Here is an 18,503-nt window from a genome sequence, read left to right on the forward strand (position 1 = left end):
CTCTCACCATAAAGAAAATATCCTGATTTCTCTTTCTCGGATCCAAAGTGGATGGCCTCACACTTCCCCACAATGAACTCCATCAGCCATAGTTTTGCCCACTCACTTAGTCCATGTTTCTTTGTAACTTCCTGCTCCCATCTAGATAGCTTACTGTGCCTCCTAACAGTGTCATCTGCAAACTTAGATGTACAACTCTCTATTCCTTCATCCAAGTCATTAATATATGTTGAAAAGCTAGGCCCCTGCACAGATTCTTGGGGAGCATCACTTGTAACATTCCACAATTAGAGAATGGTCCCTTCAATCCCTAATCTGTCTCCTCCTTCCCAACTAGTTACCAATCCAGTCACGAGGTTACTTACAATTTCATGCTCTTTCAATTTTTGCTAATAATCTCTTGTGCGGAATCTTATCACATGCCTTCTGGAAGTCCATATAGACAACATCCTTCAACATTCCCCTATCCACCATGCTAATGACCTTCTCAAAAAATTCAATTAGATTAATCAGACATGGCCTAAATTTACAATTCTATGCTGACTCTCTTTGATCAGCTGTACTTGTCCAAGTGCTCAATCTCTCTGTCTCTGATGACAGATTTTGATAATGTCCCACAACTGATGTTAAAATGACCACCATTTAAATTTTGAAAAGACCCATAATCGAAATCCCCTCTGAAAAGGTAACTAAGATGAGAATGGTCAATGGAAAAGTTCCCAGTTTGGGGTTTGTGTCCATCAAATTGAGACTCAGGTCATCTCCAGAACATGACTCTTGCACAGTTCATTTGTTTCGTACCTTAATGTTATGTAAAACACACAGATTGTAACTTCAGAGAACAATATGAATTATTTTAGAAAGACTAACCTCATTATAATCCCCCTGTCTTTCTTTTTCTTCCTTTCCCTTCTTTACTTTATGTTTTCGCTCTCGATCATCCTTTCTTTCCCGATCTCTTTTCTCTCTGTCTCTGTGTTCCCGCTCTCTATCCCTCCGCTCCAGAACAGGTGCTTTAACATCTTCATGCCGATATTTTTTCCCATCTTCTCTGGATTCTTTGTCTCTTCTCTCTCTGTGTTTCCTTTCCATTTCTTCAATCCTGGCTTCCTGACCAGGCTCTTTTCTTTCTTTTTGTCTCTTTTCCCGATGTCCATCCTGAGATCCACGCTCCTTGCGCTCCTTGTATCGTCGGTCATGATCTTCATCTCTAGATTCAGAAGATCTTCTTTTCTTCTCTTTGCTCTCTTCATTATTCTGTTCAATACAAACATATTTTTCATGATGCAAAGTTAATTTTATTTACTAGGAAAACTGAGCAACTGTTTTCATTAAAAGCCTCTACTCAATGGTTAAAAATACAAGGGCAGCAAAATAAAACCACTGCAATTCCAACCTACACATTCAAGCTGCTGCACAAATTTTAGTTTTTACACATTGCATTTCATAGTACTGTGTTACCTGGTTCTGAATACAAAAATAGTGTTGTTGAATGGAATAAACTAAGTTATAATGCACCTTTAAAATATTATAGTCAATTGGAGTAAACAGGAAATCTGTAGTGCACCTTTATCATCATATAATTTGTAAAAGATTTGTTACAAAGAAAAATATTAAAAATTTAAATACAAAATTAAATAAAATCAGGAACAAAGCAAATTGAGAGACAAGTATTCACCATCAGAACAGTGCTTGTCACTCTTAGTTTATTTTGCAAGCAGTCATATAGCCTGAATTATTTCTCACCAAGTCTTATGGTTATGCAATTTTTGATGAACATAGCTAGACATTTCTCAAACAAGTATCATGATACAACAAAAGCAGAAAATTCAGATCTTCTGTTCAGAAATGCACCACTGATCATTCAGCATCTAAAAAAGGTAGATTAACATTTTGGGTGGGGCCCTTCAACAGCTTGGATGAAGAGCCCAGTCTGAAACATTAATGCATCTTTCTCTTTGCGATGCTGATGGACTAGTTGTGTATTTCCAGCACTTTCTGTTTTTATTTTCATGAATTTGCCCAATTTAACTGCTATTTAAACATATTGACCCAGAATTTGCTGCAACAGTGATATTGGCGACCAATGCCATAAGTCAATGCTATGCTCCCCGATCCTCCAGTGGCAAATTTACGCCACAATTCACTGGAAAAATAATTAGAATATGGCACAGCGAGCACAGCAGCGGATCAGGAGCTGGACAGCCAATGGATAGTTAGGATTTCATTTCAATTGTTGATTTCTGCGGGAATTTTAACCTTTAGATTGTAAAATTAACCATTCTGTGGGAGTGTAATGTCAATTATTGTTAAAAAATAATAACCTAATTAATCACTAATCCAATCTTATTGTTTGTTTTCAAAATAAAGTTGGTTGAAATCTTTGTAAAAGTTGCATTTTATCTCTGCTGAAGTTATTTCCCTGGCTGGAGAGTCTAGAACTAGGGGGTACAGTCACAGGATAAGGGGTCGGCCATTTGAGACTCAGATGAGGAGGAATTTCTTCACTCAGAAGGTTGTGAATCTTTGGAATTCTCTACCCCAGAGAGCTGTGGATGCTCAGTCGTTGAGTATATTCAAGGCTGAGATTGATAGGTTTTTGGAATCTAAGGGAAATCAAGGGATTATGGGGATCGGGCAGGAAAGTGGAATTGAGGTTGAAGATCAGCCATGATTTGATTGAATGGCGGAGCAGGCTCGAGAGGCCATATGGCCTAGTCCTGTTTTTATTTCTTATGTTCTTATTCTTATGTTAACTTGGATCAAATCGTTATTAAAGCGTTAAGGAAGGCATGAAAACCCAGCAGCACCTAATTCTATCAGATTGGTGCTTCTAGTCTGCATTTATTTATATCCGGCAGCAAATTACTAATCTCAGGGACAAATATTGTATAAATATTACCGCAAGAACAAAGTTTTTCTGTAACTGTCACACTGTATCACAAGGCTATGGCTGAGAGCTATGAATTATAAGAAGAGTGCTGTACTTCACCCATGATTGACATCAGAAAGCAATCTCAGAAACAGTCAACCCAAGAAGCAATTTCACAGTGTTTCAAGAATTACCCTACAATTTTCATTACCATGTTTAGAATTACGAGAAATAAGTATAAATAACTTTGGCATTTGCATTACATTAAGCTTTCAAAAATGTGGGCTCTGCTTTGATCAATGTGATCAAGAAAATGTAAAATTGAGATAGCAACAGTATTATAATTCTCAGAATCGATGTTGCCTCTTTTAAACGTGTTCCTGGAATGATTCCTGTATAGTCACCCCACTAGCGCCATTCTGCAACGATCATTCAAGCGGCGATCTCAGTGGCTTTAGTTCAGCAAACTCAATCGCGCCATTGATTTTAATGGGGGTGGGGCTATGATAATTAGCTGTTCTACTGTTTCACGAGGGGCAGGGCGGAGCGGCACAAAAATATCAGGAAATTTTGACACGCTGTAAGTAATGGCCTGACCAACTCATGCCATAATTTCCTGGAAATAGTAATGGCGTGCAACGTATGATGCAACTTTCCAACAAAATTCAGCCCATTATATCAGTTTTTGTACATTTCAAAGATTGTTACCCTTTAATTGAACTATAGAAAGTTATATAACAGTATAACAGATTGGTATATTCTTAACGGAAGAATCAATGCCATTGCCAAGTTTGTGATTTCCACTTCCTTCCTTCCAACCATAGGTCATAAAAATCAAACTCTGAAGCTGCAACATTTTTAAAAGAAAAAACAAAGTGGAAACAAGATAAAAGCAATACTAAAAAATACAAATCTTTCTATTGTTACTTAAATTGACATATCAGTTATACTCTATTGTCCTATATTTCACACTATATTCTATCATGTCAACTTCATTTTTTTTTAAAACAGTCAATACAAGGAACCACTATATCTATTCTTATAAACCATATACAAACACCACAGTGTTTTCTTCTATTGTAGTCCACAAATTTCAATCCAAAAGCTGTGGAATGTGCTCATTTCAAAAAACTTCCAGAGTTTTATGAGATACCTAAAAAATGAATTGCAAATATACTGTAATTGTAGCGAACACATTAATATCACTGGATGGGTCAGGGTTGTATTTTTGCCAATATTAAATAGTCTTTGAAGATGGAGTCACTTAATGTGGTAGCACACAGAGTTCAATACAAGTTCATGACCATGATACACTGCACTATGCGTTCCCAATCTTATCTGCGGCACATGGGGAGGTGCCAAGCACTTCCCATTTGCAGGTGGGGAAAACCAAAAGGGCAAGTTATCATGTATTTTTCTCTGAAAGCATCTTTGGCAAAAGCCTGAGAATAGATTACACCCTGTCACTCCCAGATTGGGAATGGTGCATAGCCTGTGAAGATAGAACAACAGAGGAAAGAAAGAAAGAAATTACAAAAATGAGGCTAAATAAAGTGAACATTTACTCACTTCAGTGCTTCTCACTTCCTTTTCTTTTCGCTCTCGATGCTTTCTTTCTTTATCTTCATATTTGCCATCTTTCGACAATTCCAAATTTTCTGAAACACCACAATTGGACACTAAAATTGCACAAGTATCAAACTTTTTCAAGAAATTGATCCATGAGTATCAGGTTAGTTATAACATTAAATAGGGGATAAAGTTACCTGTAACCTGCCCCAACAATGCACCCAAACCCAAACTTGATAGAAGCACATCTACTGCACCAACAATCCTGAGATTGAGATTTGTAAACAATTTTACAACACCAAGTTATAGTCCAGCAATTTTATTTTAAATTCACAAGCTTTCGGAGGCTACCTCCTTCCTCAGGTGAACGATGTGGAAATGAAATCCTCGAAATGAAGTCGCATTTATAATTCACAGAACAATGCTTGGTGATAACAGACAGTTTTTTCAACTGCCTGTTGCCAAGGCAATCAGTGTACAGACAGACAGGTGTTACCTGCCAGGTCTCAGAATATACAAATCACCAAAAAAAAACAAGAAACAAAAAAAACAGAGATAGAGAGGTAGAAACATAGAAAAGACAGCAACTGACCCGTTATATTAAAAACAGATAACATTTGTTCGCTGGTGGGGTAACGTGTAGCGTGACATGAACCCAAGATCTCGGTTGAGGCCGTCCTCATGGGTGCGGAACTTGGCTATCAATTTCTGCTCGACGATTTTGCGTTGTCGTGTGTCTCGAAGGCCGCCTTGGAGTACGCTTACCCGAAGGTCGGTGGCTGAATGTCCTTGACTGCTGAAGTGTTCCCCGACTGGGAGGGAACCCTCCTGTTTGGCGATTGTTGCGCGGTGTCCGTTCATCCGTTGTCGCAGTGTCTGCATGGTCTCGCCAATGTACCATGCTCTGGGGCATCCTTTCCTGCAACGTATGAGGTAGACAACGTTGGCCGAGTCACAGGAGTATGAACCATGCACCTGGTGGGTGGTGTCCTCTCGTGTGATGGTGGTATCTGTGTCGATGATCTGGCATGTCTTGCAGAGGTTACCGCGGCAGGGTTGTGTGGTGTCGTGGACGCTGTTCTCTTGAAAGCTAGGTAATTTGCTGCGAACGATGGTCTGTTTGAGGTTGGGTGGCTGTTTAAAGGCGAGTAGTGGAGGTGTGGGGATGGCCATAGCGAGGTGTTCGTCGTCATTGATGACATGTTGAAGGCTGCGGAGAACATGGCGTAGTTTCTCCGCTCCGGGGAAGTACTGGACGACAAAGGGTACTCTGTTGGTTGCGTCCCGTGTTAGTCTCCTGAGGAGGTCTATGCGATTTTTTGCTGTGGCCCATCGGAACTGTCGATTGATGAGTCGAGCGTCATATCCCGTTCTTACTAGGGCGTCTTTCAGCGTCTGTAGGTGTCCATCGCGTTCCTCCTCGTCTGAGCAGACCCTGTGTATTCGCAGGGCCTGTCCATAGGAAATGGCCTCTTTGACGTGGTTAGGGTGGAAGCTGGAAAAGTGGAGCATCGTGAGGTTGTCCGTGGGCTTGCGGTAGAGTGAGGTGCTGAGGTGCCCGTCTTTGATGGAGATTCGTGTGTCCAAGAAAGAAACTGATTCTGAGGAGTAGTCCATGCTGAGCTTGATGGTGGGATGGAACTTGTTGATGTTATCGTGTAGTCTCTTCAGTGATTCTTCGCCGTGGGTCCATAGAAAGAAAATGTCGTCGATGTATCTGGTGTATAGTGTTGGTTGGAGGTCTTGTGCAGTGAAGAAGTCCCGCTCGAACTTGTGCATGAAAATGTTGGCGTATTGGGGTGCGAATTTGGTCCCCATGGCTGTTCCATGTGTTTGGGTAAAGAACTGGTTATTGAAGGTGAAGACATTGTGATCCAGGATGAAGCGGATGAGTTGTAGGATGGCGTCCGGAGATTGGCTGTTGTTGGTGTTGAGTATTGATGCTGTCGCAGCGATGCCGTCATCGTGGGGGATACTGGTGTAGAGTGCCGAGACGTCCATCATGGTGAGAAGTGTTCCTGGTTCAACTGGTCCGTGGGTACTGAGTTTTTGTAGGAAGTCTGTAGTGTCACGACAGAAGCTGGGGGTTCCCTGTACGATGGGTTTCAGGATGCCCTCGATGTATCCAGAGAGGTTCTCACACAGGGTTCCGTTGCCTGATACGATAGGACGTCCGGGTGTGTTGGCTTTGTGTATCTTTGGAAGGCAGTAGAAGTCTCCCACGCGGGGAGTACGTGGGATGAGAGTGCGTAGGATCCTTTGAAGGTCTGGATCGAAGGTCTTGATCAGTTTGTTGAGCTGGTGGGTGTGTTCTTTGGTCGGGTCTGCGGGTAACCGTCTGTAGTGTTCCTGGTTGTCCAGTTGTCGGTATGCTTCTTTGCAATAGTCCGTTCTGTTCTGTATGACTATGGCTCCTCCTTTGTCCGCTGGTTTGATGACGATGTTGCGGTTGGTCTTGAGAGCATTGATGGCATTGCGTTGTGCTCGGGTGACATTCTGGACTGTCTTCTGAGTGCGGCTGATGAATCTGGCATTGACGCATTTCCTGACAGCTTGAGCATACATGTCCAGCTGAGGGCAGCGACCCTCTGGAGGAATCCAGTTTGACTCTTTCCTCTTCGGTTGCTGTACCGCGGATCCCTCCGTCTGCTGTTCCGGATCGTCGATTGTCTCATTGGGTTCGCTGCTGAAATTTTGTGGTTTGTGGTAGAATTCCCGGAGCCTCATTCTCCTGATGAATTCCTCTGTGTCTGCCGCGAGACTAGTGGGGTCCATTTTGGTAGTGGGGCAGAAATTGAGCCCTCGGCTGAGAACTTCGATTTCGTCTGGTTGAAGGGTGTGGTCGGACAAATTGACGATAGACTTCCCTGTGGTTGCAACCGTGGTACCCGGGGAAGCTTGGTCGATGCTGGTGGTGATGCCGAGTTTCTCAAGCTTCCTGCTCTTGGTTTTCATGTAGGCAGCGTAGTTCCGTTGCCTCGTCTGTTTGGCGGTATATCGTAGCTGGTCTGCTGTGTCCTGAGTACAGGTTGAGAGTATGGACTCTATCTTGGTTTCGAGGTTGTGGCGTCTGCTGTAGAGTTGGTGTACGAGATGGTTGCGGAGTGTGCGAGATGTACGGCGGCAGAGTCTCTCAGCGTAATCCGAGTTGTATGTGGACCTGAGTGGGTTCGTGATCTGGAGTCCTTTCGGGATCTTGTCTGCTTTCTTGCAGCTCTGTAAAAACTTTAAGAGGTGCAGGCTGCCTTTAAGTGGCACTCGTCACTCGCGATATCTGAGCCCCCACTTGGTGAGCTGCCACTCAACAGCGCAGGTAGATCTGGCTGCACGCAGCTACCACAGAAATCACCAGGCAGCACAAATGTTACGTGTTGCCTGTATCTCAACGACCGGACAAGGGTTAATCGCGCACCGCGATCCCCGCACCCACTTTTGGGGGTTAACCAATTTAACCCCCACAATGTCAGTGTTAACTAATTCCAGGTCAAGTAAAGCAAGGTTAGATGGAGATTATATTTCTCTTTATCTGCCTGAAGCCCAAAATCAGAATATCAATACTTTATTAGTGCCGCAATTGTTCATTCCATATAATCTATAGCCTATCCGAGTAAGAGTAGAGCCAGTTAGTGCCAAATTAGAAGAAATTTGTGCTTTACAATCTCCTTTAATGAGCAAAGCAATGACAACTACTGTCAAGATTTTGTAATACTTGAGCAGGTTCGTTAATCGATGGAAGTATTAATTTTTCATCCATCCCACAACCTATTCTATTAAGTGGCTGTTTTAAACTGGCTGATCAATAGTGGAACTGGACTTTGTCCAAAACCCAGCAAGACAATTAACAGGTGCCCAATTTATAAGGAGAACACCACAATAGTAAAGGAAGGGTAGTCAGTCAGAACTAGCATAGGCATGAATGAAGAACAACTTGAATTACAACTGTAGACTTAGGTGTAATAAAGTAATCAATAACATGCAATGCCCACTGGTCCCTGAAAGATTCCCTTGATCCAGCAGGCACTACGCTAGATAGAACAAGTGCAAGCTTAGAACAAGTTTTACATCGGTGGTAGGAAAGGTAATGGAATCTTTACTCAAAGATGAAGTAGAAAAACGTCAAAAAACATAAACAGCAGTCAGCACAGATTTCAAAAGGGAAGGTCATCCTTGACCAACCTTAGTGAATCCTTTGAAGAAGTAACAGAAAGGGTGGACAAGGTTAATGCAGTAGATGTAATATATTTGGATTTTAAAAGGCCTTTGATAAGGTACCACATAGTAGACTCATGACTAAGGTCAGAGCATGTGGAGTCAGGTGATCATAGGGAGAGAATTAGACCTATAAAAAAGCAAAGTTGCCAACACAATGAATAGCATTAAGAAATTCTTTCAGTCGGAAGAGGGCATTCAAAGAGGTGAAAATCATAAAAGATGCAAACAGGCTCGAAACAGAGGACAAGCATGGATAGTAAAACATTCTGAATGACTACTTCCTCTTCAGTGTTCACAACATGCCCTCCCCAGATTTATCTCAAGCAAAATTAATGACTTCAATATGAATGAGGTGAAGTCCTAGACAGGATATACGGGCTCAAAAAGAATCAATCTCCAGGGTTAGATGGTAACTCACTGCTAAAGACAACTACGGAGAAGGTTTGTGAGTCACCAACAATCATTATGACGGAGTCACTGGACACTGCGGAGGTACCAGTAGATTGGAAACAGGTCAACGTATTGCCCATATTCAAAAAGGGTGGGAAATCAGACTACAGCAACGACAGACAAATGAGTTTTACTTCAATCCATGTAAAACAAAAGAACAAAAAATGAAAGAACTTGCTTTTACATAGTGCCTTTCACAACTTCGGGATGTCCCAAAGCACTTCTCAATCAATCAAGTGCTTTTAACATGCAGTTCATGTTGTAATGTAGAGAAATGTGGCAGACAATTTGTGCACAGCAAGGTCCCACAAACAACAATAAGATAAATGACCAGATAATCATTTTGGTGACATTGATTGAGAGATAAATGATGGCCAGGACACCAGGAGAACTCCAGGAGAACTCCACTGCTCTTCTTCGGATGGTACCATGTGATCTCTCATGTCCACCTGTTTAACAGCTCATCCAAAATATGGCACCTTCGACAATGCAGCACTCACTCAGTATTGCATTTCAGTGTTAGCACAGATTATGTGATCACGTCTCTGGAGTTGGATTGAACATACACCCCTTGGAATTAGAGGCGAGAGATCTACCACTAAACCAAGGCTGACAGCTATAATAAAATCAACTATCAGGAATAAACTTGAAAATATTCTGTGCAATTATTTGATAAACAGCAGTCAACATAGATTCAGAAAGGGAAGCTCCTGTCTGACCAACGTCCTTGATGTCTTTGAGGAAATAACATCCAAGATAGACTATGGCAAGCCTTATGACATGTCGTACCTAGACTTCCAGAAGGCATTTTGCAAAGTTATTAGTTAAATTCAAAGCTGTGGGTATTCAAGGTAAATCTTGGGAACAGGTAAGAAATTGGTTGAAAGGTGGAAAACAGGAGATAATCAGAGGCGTTGTGTCAGGGTGGGGTGAGGGGAGTATTAAGTTGGGTACCTCAGGGATCGCTGTTGGGATCACTCCTATTTTAAATTTACATCAGTGACTTGGACTCAGAAACCCAATGCAAATTGGACAAATCAGACTACAGCAACTACAGACAAATGAGTTTTACTTCAATCCATGTAAAACAAAAGAACGCAAAAATGACACCAAACTAGGAGAGCCAGTGCAATCGAAGAAAGACGCTCAGAATCATAGAATAAACTGGACAAAATACGTAATTTGGCAGAACCCTGGCAGATGAAGTTTAATATAGAGAAACATAAAGTACCACGCATCGGAAAAAAAATGGGCAACACATGTATTTTATGAATAATTTTAAAATAGATAAGCTTAAATGTCCAACCAGTGCAGAACATCAATCAACAAAGTCAATAGAATGTTGAACTATATAGCCCAGACAATAGAATGCAAAACAGAGGGAGTCATGATCAAACTGTACAGTGCATTGGTCAGGCCACATTTTGAGGACTATGTCCAGTTGTGGTCACCAAAACACAAGGGAGACATTCAAGCACTGAAGGCAGTATAGAGAAGAGTAGCGAGGCTGATCCCCAATCTTAGAGATCTCGATCTTGAGGAAAGACAAGAAACTTGGGCACTTCATCCTTGAAAGGGTATACCTGAGAGATGATCTTATAGAGGTATACAAGATTGTAAGTAGTATGAAACAGGTAAATATGGGAAATTACTTGAAGTTAAATTGTTACAGTAGAAGAAGGGAGTCACAGGTTTAAACTAGTAAACGCCAAATTTAGGACTGATATACAGGAAGTTATCCTTCAAACAGAGTGATCAGCACATGGAATGGACTCCCAGGTAGAGTAGTGGAAGTTAAAACCCTGTAACCATTGAAGAACAAATTGGATGCTGCAATGGTGCGACTTGAGGAACATTCAGGATGGTCGAGCTGAGAATAGCCAAATCGACTCCCTCAACCATAATTATCTTGTGAACTGGCAATGCAAAAAAGGAACTTAACATGACATAACAAAGTGGGAAATAGAGAATCAGGTGAACCATCTGCAAGTTTAAAGTATAAAATTAATCAAAATGCAAGTTGATGCCAAATCCAAGAATAGCTGTAAGGAAGGCTCGCCTTAAAAGTCAAATACAATACTTTTGTAATGAAAAATATAGTATCATAATATTGAAGAATATTAACTTTCAAAATTAAATACAAATCTACCTTCACCTTTCTTCTGCCGGTGTTTAGATCGCTGGTCACCATCTTCTCTCCCTTTCTCCTGGTGTTTGCCTCTTTCTTTTTTCCTTTCTCTTTCTTTATCTTGGTCTCGGTGTCGCTCAGATTCATGTCCCCGCTTTGTGGATCTCTCTCTATTAGTGCCTCTTTCTTTGTCCCGGTCACGAACTCTGCGTTCTTGGTCTTTGTCCCCTTCTCGATCCTTCTCTTTATTTCTATCCCTGTCTTTATGTCTTTCGCTTTCCTTTTCTCGTTTCTTTTCCCTATCTCTATCCCTATCCTCGTCCTTCTCTTTTTTTTGTTCTTTATCTCGTTCTCGTTCTTTATATTGGTCTCCAGCCCTGTCCTTTCCTTTGTTCCTCACTCTGTCCTTATCTCGGTCCCTCTCCCTTTCCTTATCTCGCTCCCTTTCCTTATTTCGGCGCTCCCTAGAGTCAGATATACCGGTAGACTCCTCTTCCTTATGCCTTCTCTTTTCTCTGCTCTTTTTATCATCGTCATCTGGATGATCTCCTTGGGCGGCCTGAAAAAAGAGAAAGCAAAAAAGGTGTATGTAAAAACATACAGCATTTTGTGCTGAAAAGAAATACGAATTAACAGATAATTCAAATTAAACAACTTCAAACGATCAGGAGTAGAATGTGCTGGACGCAGAATTTCCTGAGAAATTAAGTGCAGGTTATGTCTCATTGCACCTCCAGTAACGTTACAGTAGTTATTCCTCTTCTGTCATCATACCTCAAGGACATGAAGTGCACAGAGAATCCCTGCCAGCACAAAAAATGACAAAGTAGAATAAAATCCCCACTCTAAACATAAAATGGAAACAATATGTATAAAACAATGATTTTGAAGCTGTAATGTATTTTCAGGTTTCATATAGTACCTTAAACTGCCCAGTCTTAGTTTTGCACAAAGTATGGCCAAGAGAGCTCATTTTGCCCATCTGGCTCACCTGTCCATAGAAACCCACAATTCCCCACATTTTAATATAATGTGAACTTCCTTGATTAAAATTACAACTATAATCTCAGGTTCCCATTTTTCTCTAAGTTCCAGTTACATAATTCTCTGTTTTGAGGTATTTTTTGCTTAAATGACAAAGATGTATCACAAATTTAAGTTTGCAAGCAATAGACCATAACTAAATGTTTGAGCTGAACTAGAAGTTCGTCTTTCCCCAGTTACACATTTACAATGTAACATGACTTAATTTCTTCAAATGCGCAAACAGAAGGGAAATGGAGTACTTTTGAAGTATCATCATCGTTGTTATGCAGGGAAACACGGCAACCAATTTGCGCACAGCAAGTTCCTACAATCGGCAATGAGATAAATGTCGGCTAGGACACGGGAGAACTCCAGTGGCTGGAGTCATACCTAGCACAAAGGAAGATGGCAGTGGTTGTTGGAGGCCAATCATCTCAGCCCCAGGGCATTGCTGCAGGAGTTCCTCAGGGCAGTGTCCTAGGCCCAACCATCTTCAGCTGCTTCATCAATGACCTTCCCTCCATCATAAGGTCAGAAATGGGGATGTTCGCTGATGATTGCACAGTGTTCAGTTCCATTCGCAACCCCTCAAATAATGAAGCAGTCCAAGCCCACATGCAGCAAGACCTGGACAACATCCAGGCTTGGGCAGTAACATTCGCGCCAGACAAGTGCCAGGCAATGACCATCTCCAACAAGAGAGTCTAACTACCTCCCCTTGACATTCAACAGCATTACCATCGCCGAATCCCCCACCATCAACATCCTGGGGGTCATCATTGACCAGAAACTTAACTGGACCAGCCATATAAATACTGTGGCTACAAGGGCAGGTCAGAGGCTGGGTATTCTGCGGCAAGTGACTCACCTCCTGACTCCCCGAAGCCTTTCCACCATCGAGAAGGCACAAGTCAGGAGTGTGATAGAATACTCTCCACTTGCCTGGATGAGTGCAGCTTCAACAACACTCAAGAAGCTCGACACCATCCAGGACAAAGCAGCCCATTTGATTGGCACCCCATCCACCACCCAAATCATACACTCCCTTCACCACCGGCGTACTGTGGCTGCCGTGTGTACCATCCACAGGATGCACTGCAGCAACTCGCCAAGGCTTCTTCCACCGCACCTCCCAAACCCGCGACCTCTACCACCTAGAAGGACAAGAGCAGCAGGTCTATGGGAACAACACCACCTGCACGTTCCCCTCCAAGTCACACACCATCCCGACTTGGAAATATATCACCAATCCAGGATTTTGACCCAGCAACGACGAAGGAACTCCCTTCCTAACAGCACTGTGGGAGAACCTGCACCACACGGACTGCAGCGGTTCAAGAACGCGGCTCACCACCACCTTCTCAAGGGCAATTAGGGATGGGCAATAAATACCGGCCTCGCCAGTGATGCCCACATCCCATGAATGAATAAAAAAAACCTCCCTTGATCTTCTTTGAATAGTGCCATGGGATCTTTTACGTCAACCTGAGAGGACACTGTTCTTCATTTTTTTTTATTATTTATTCTCAGGATATGAGTGACACGAGCAAGGCCACATTTGTTGCCCATCCTTAGTTGCCCTGAGAAGGTGATGGTGGGCCTTTTCCTTGAACCACTGTAGTCCTTAAGTTGATGGCGTTAATAAGGAAATTTCAGGATTTTGACCCAGCGATGACGAAAAACAGTGCTCTTTGTCCAAGTCAGGATAGTACATAACTTGGAGATGATGGTGTCTCCACAACATTGCTGCTCTTGTCTTTTATTGAAGTCAAAGAGGAGGGAGGTGCTGTTGAATTGCTGCAGTACATCCTATAGATTGTACTTACTGCAGCCACAGTATACCAGTGGTAGAAGGAGAGGTTATAGAGTCCAGTGGGAGGGCACCAATCAAGCAAACTGCTCCATCCTGAATGGTGTTGAGCTTTGAATGTTGTTGCAGCTGCATCCATCCAGCCAAATGGTAAGTATTCCATTACTTGCCTGACTTGTGCCATGTGGATGGTAGAGAGGCTTCAAAGGGTCAGGAGCTGAGCCACTCGGTACAGAAAACCCAGTCTCCACCCTGCTCTTGTAGTCATTGTGTTGATATGGATGGTGCAGTAGGGTCATTGAAGGTCAAGGGGAAATGACTGGGCTTTTTCTTGTTCATGGCAGGCTATCAGGGTGAAGAGGGTATCATTGCCAAGCATGATCCTGTTCTGACCGACTTCCACACACAGCACATATGTCCCAGCAGGGTCCTTTCTACCGATTCATTGACCAATGGAATTAATCTTGTACTATTTACCTTCTCAAACCATTTCAAAACTTTGAACACTTCAATGACAAAATGAAGCATTTTTATCTATCAATTTGGCTCCCAACTTGGCAGCCCCCTACTGTGTTCCTCTCCTTTGGAACTCCAACCATGGTCATCCATCACCATTTCTCCTTCCCCGACCCACGTCTCCTCCTCCCACAATGCCTAAGACTCCCCCTCTCCTAATAAGCAGGTGTATTTCAGCTCAATCTACAATTTCAAGCTACCTGTACAAAATACATTGCCCATCTCGACCCTGTTGTTCTGTGTTTTTACCCATGCTCTTTTCAATGGCTAGGATTCTGCTCACATTTGATTTCCTGGAATGTTCTGCCATCAGTTCACTGCTCTGCTGGACTACACAATATGCATCAGCTGCCGTGACCCTGCTCTGCCATTTGATCTCTTGAAATTTAAGGTAATCCTGTTCCAGCCTACAGTCTTCCATGCCCCACCTGCCACTGTTACCTGCTCGGTTTCCAGACTGTCAGCATATCAAGTTTACCCTGATGCTCTGTTGGGTCCTGGGCAGAAATCTGCTTTCTCCTGAGCTGCATCTCATTTCTTACATACGAACATACGAATTAAGAGCAGGAGTAGGCCATTTGGCCCCTTGAGCCTGCTCTGCCATTTGATAAGATCATGGCTGATCTGACTGTGACCTCAACCCTACTTTCCCGTCTACCTACTATAACCTTTGACTCCCTTGTTAATCAGGAATCTATCTAATTCAGCCTTAAAAATACTCAATGACCCTGCCTCCACCGCTCTCTAGGGAAGGGAGTTCCACAGACTCACGACCCTCAGAGTAAAAATTCTCCTCCTCTCAGTCTTAAATGGAAGGCCCCTTATTTTTAAACTGTGTCCCCTAGTTCTAGTCTCTCCCACAAGGGGAAACATCCTCTCAGCATCGACCTTTTCTAGTCCCCTCTGGATCTTATATGTTTCAATAAGATCACCTCTCATTCTTCGAAACTCCAATGTATATAGGCCCAACTTGTCCAATCTTTCCTCTTAAGATAACCCCCTCATCCCAGGAATCAGTCGAGTTAACCTTCTCTGAACCGTCTTTAAAGCAATTATGTCCTTTCTTAAATAAGGAGACCAAAACTGCACACAGTATTCTAGATGTGGTCTCACCAATGCCCTGTACAACTGTAGCAAAACATCTCTATTTTTATGTTCTATTCCCCTTGCAATAAATGACAACATTCCATTTGCCTTCCTAATCACTTGCTGTACCTACATACTAACTTTTTATGATTCACGCACCAGGACACTCAGATCCCTCTGTACCTCAGAGTTTTACAATCTCTCTCCATTTAAATATATACTGCTTTTCTATTCCTCCTGCCAAGTGGACAAGTTCACATTTTCCCAAGTTAAACTCCATCTGCCAAATTTTTGCCCACTCACTTAACCTATCTATATCCCTTTGCAGACTCCTTATGTCCTCTTCACAACTTACTTTACTACCTACCTTTGTGTCATCAGCAAATTTAGCAACCATACATTCGGTCCCTTCAGCCAAGTCATTGATGCGCTGAATGTGACCTCCACTTTCGCTGCCATTTTCCATTGACACTGTATTCTCTGTTGGATCTCTTCTATTCCACGACCTGGCGTGTTTCTGCGAGCTCTGTTTTTATTTCCCTGCTGGGACTTTTCACTGTATGTTGCGCTAACTCTGATCTATTCCTGACAGTTCCCATTCTGCTCTGGATGCTGATCCCATGCTATTGAATGATCTCGGATTTGCTGCTATCACTGGCTTACGCTCTCCAGTGACTCTGCTCTACTCTGTTCATCTTTCACAACTCCTTCATCACCCTTCTTTTGGACTGGATTTGACCAGCTCCTCAAACTACTGCTGTAGTCCCAATCGTGTGCTCCTCGCTGCCCCACAACTTCCTCATCTGCACTGGTCCCATGACAAATCCCATGACAAATCGCCAGGGCCTGATAATATACATCCCAGAGTACTAAAGGAAGTGGCCTGGAAATAGTGGATGCATTGGTGGTCATCTTCCAAAATTCTATAGACTCTGGAACAGTTCCAACAGATTGGTGGGTGGCAAATGTAACCCCACTATTTAAAAAAGGAGGGAGAGAAAAAACAGGGAACGACAGACCAGTTAGCCTGACATCAGTAGTGGGGAAAATGCGAGAGTCTATTATAAAGGATGTGATAACAGAACACTTGGAAGGCATTAAAGGGAATAGAAAAAGTCAGCATGGATTTATGAAAGGGAAATCATGCTTAACAAATCTACTGGAGTTTTTTGAGGAGGTAACTAGTAGAATAGATAGGGGAGAACCAGTGGATGTGGTATACTTGGGTTTTCAGAAGGCTTTTGATAAGGTCCCACACAAGAGGTTAGTTTTTTTTAAAAACTTGTTCATGGGATGTGGGCGTCGCTGGCGAGGGCGGCATTTATTGCCCATCCCTAATTGCCCTCGAGAAGGTGGTGGTGAGCCGCCTTCTTGAACCGCTGCAGTCCGTGTGGTGAAGGTTCTCCCACAGTGCTGTTAGGTAGGGAGTTCCAGGATTTTGACCCAGCGCCGATGAAGGAATGACGATATATTTCCAAGTCGGGATGGTGTGTGACTTGGAGGGGAACGTGCAGGTGGTGTTGCTCCAATGTGCCTGCTGCTCTTGTCCTTCTAGGTGGTAGTGGTCGTGGGTTTGGGAGGTGCTGTCGAAGAAGCCTTGGCGAGTTGCTGTAGTGCATCCTGTGGATGATACACAATGCAGCCACTGTGCGCCAGTGGTGAAGGAAGTGAATGTTTAGGGTGGTGGATGGGATGCCAATCAAGCGGGCTGCTTTATCTTGGATGGTGTCGAGCTTCTTGAGTGTTGTTGAAGCTGCACTCATCCAAGCAAGTGGAGAGTATTCCATCACACTCCTGACTTGTGCCTTGGTGGAAAGGCTTCGGGGAGTCAGGAGGTGAGTCACTCGCCGCAGAATACCCAGCCTCTGACCTGCTCTCGTAGCCACAGTATTTATATGGCTGGTCCAGTTAAATTTCTGGTCAATGGTGACCCCCAGGATGTTGATAGTGGGGGATTCGGCGATGGTAATGCCGTTGAATGTCAAGGGGAGGTGGTTAGACTCTCTCTTGTTGGAGATGGTCATTGCCTGGCACTTATCTGGCGCGAATGTTACTTGCCACTTCTGAGCCCAAGCCTGGACGTTATCCAGGTCTTGCTGCATGCAGGCTCGGACTGCTTCATTAATTGAGGGGGTGCGAATGGAACTGAACACTGTGCAATCATCAGCGAACATCCCCATTTCTGACCTTATGATGGAGGGAAGGTCATTCATGAAGCAGCTGAAGATGGTTGGGCCTAGGACACTGCCCTGAGGAACTCCTGCAGCAATGTCCTGGGGCTGAGATGATTGGCCTCCAACAACCACTAGCATCTTCCTTTGTAAACAATTTTACAACACCAAGTTATAGTCCAGCAATTTTATTTTAACTTCACAAGCTTTCGGAGGCTTCCTCCTTCCTCAGGTAAATGTTCAGGAGCTCCTCGAAGCCTACGCATTTATACATATAGAACAATACATGGTGTTTACAGAATGCCCCTGCAACTGCCCGTTGCCAAGGCAATCACCGTGTTCAGACAGAGAGGTGTCACCTGCAGAACCCCCGAATACACATTCAACAAAAAAACAAACAGGAAAAAAAACAGAGAGAGGCAGAAACATCCGGAAGGCAGAGAAAGCCAGCAAATGAACCATTATATTAAAAACAGATAACATTTGTTCGCTGGTGGGGTAACGTGTAGCGTGACATGAACTCAAGATCCCGGTTGAGGCCGTCCTCATGGGTGCGGAACTTGGCTATCAATTTCTGCTCGACGATTTTGTGTTGTCGTGTGTCTCGAAGGCCGCCTTGGAGTACGCTTACCCGAAGGTCGGTGGATGAATGTCCATGACTGC

The 18,503-nt window shown here is 43.2% G+C and overlaps 1 protein-coding gene across 4 annotated transcripts in view; it reads right to left on the bottom strand.

The window, feature by feature from the left end:
* Positions 1 to 18,503, bottom strand: part of dync2i1 (dynein 2 intermediate chain 1) — a 94,875-nt gene that overhangs the window by 66,059 nt on the left and 10,313 nt on the right. For 3 of the 4 annotated variants that reach the window (XM_068007984.1, XM_068007975.1, XM_068007958.1), the window contains exons 3-5: positions 11,253 to 11,790; positions 4,442 to 4,530; positions 871 to 1,257 (exon numbers count right to left, since the gene is read on the bottom strand). In XM_068007984.1, coding sequence (XP_067864085.1) covers positions 871 to 1,257; positions 4,442 to 4,530; positions 11,253 to 11,790 — 1,014 coding nt within the window. The remainder of the gene's footprint in view (positions 1 to 870; positions 1,258 to 4,441; positions 4,531 to 11,252; positions 11,791 to 18,503) is intronic. The other variant, XM_068007968.1, reaches the window with a different exon arrangement.

This window comes from Heptranchias perlo, chromosome 2 (genome assembly GCF_035084215.1).
Source record: "Heptranchias perlo isolate sHepPer1 chromosome 2, sHepPer1.hap1, whole genome shotgun sequence".
Classification (NCBI taxonomy): domain Eukaryota; kingdom Metazoa; phylum Chordata; class Chondrichthyes; order Hexanchiformes; family Hexanchidae; genus Heptranchias; species Heptranchias perlo.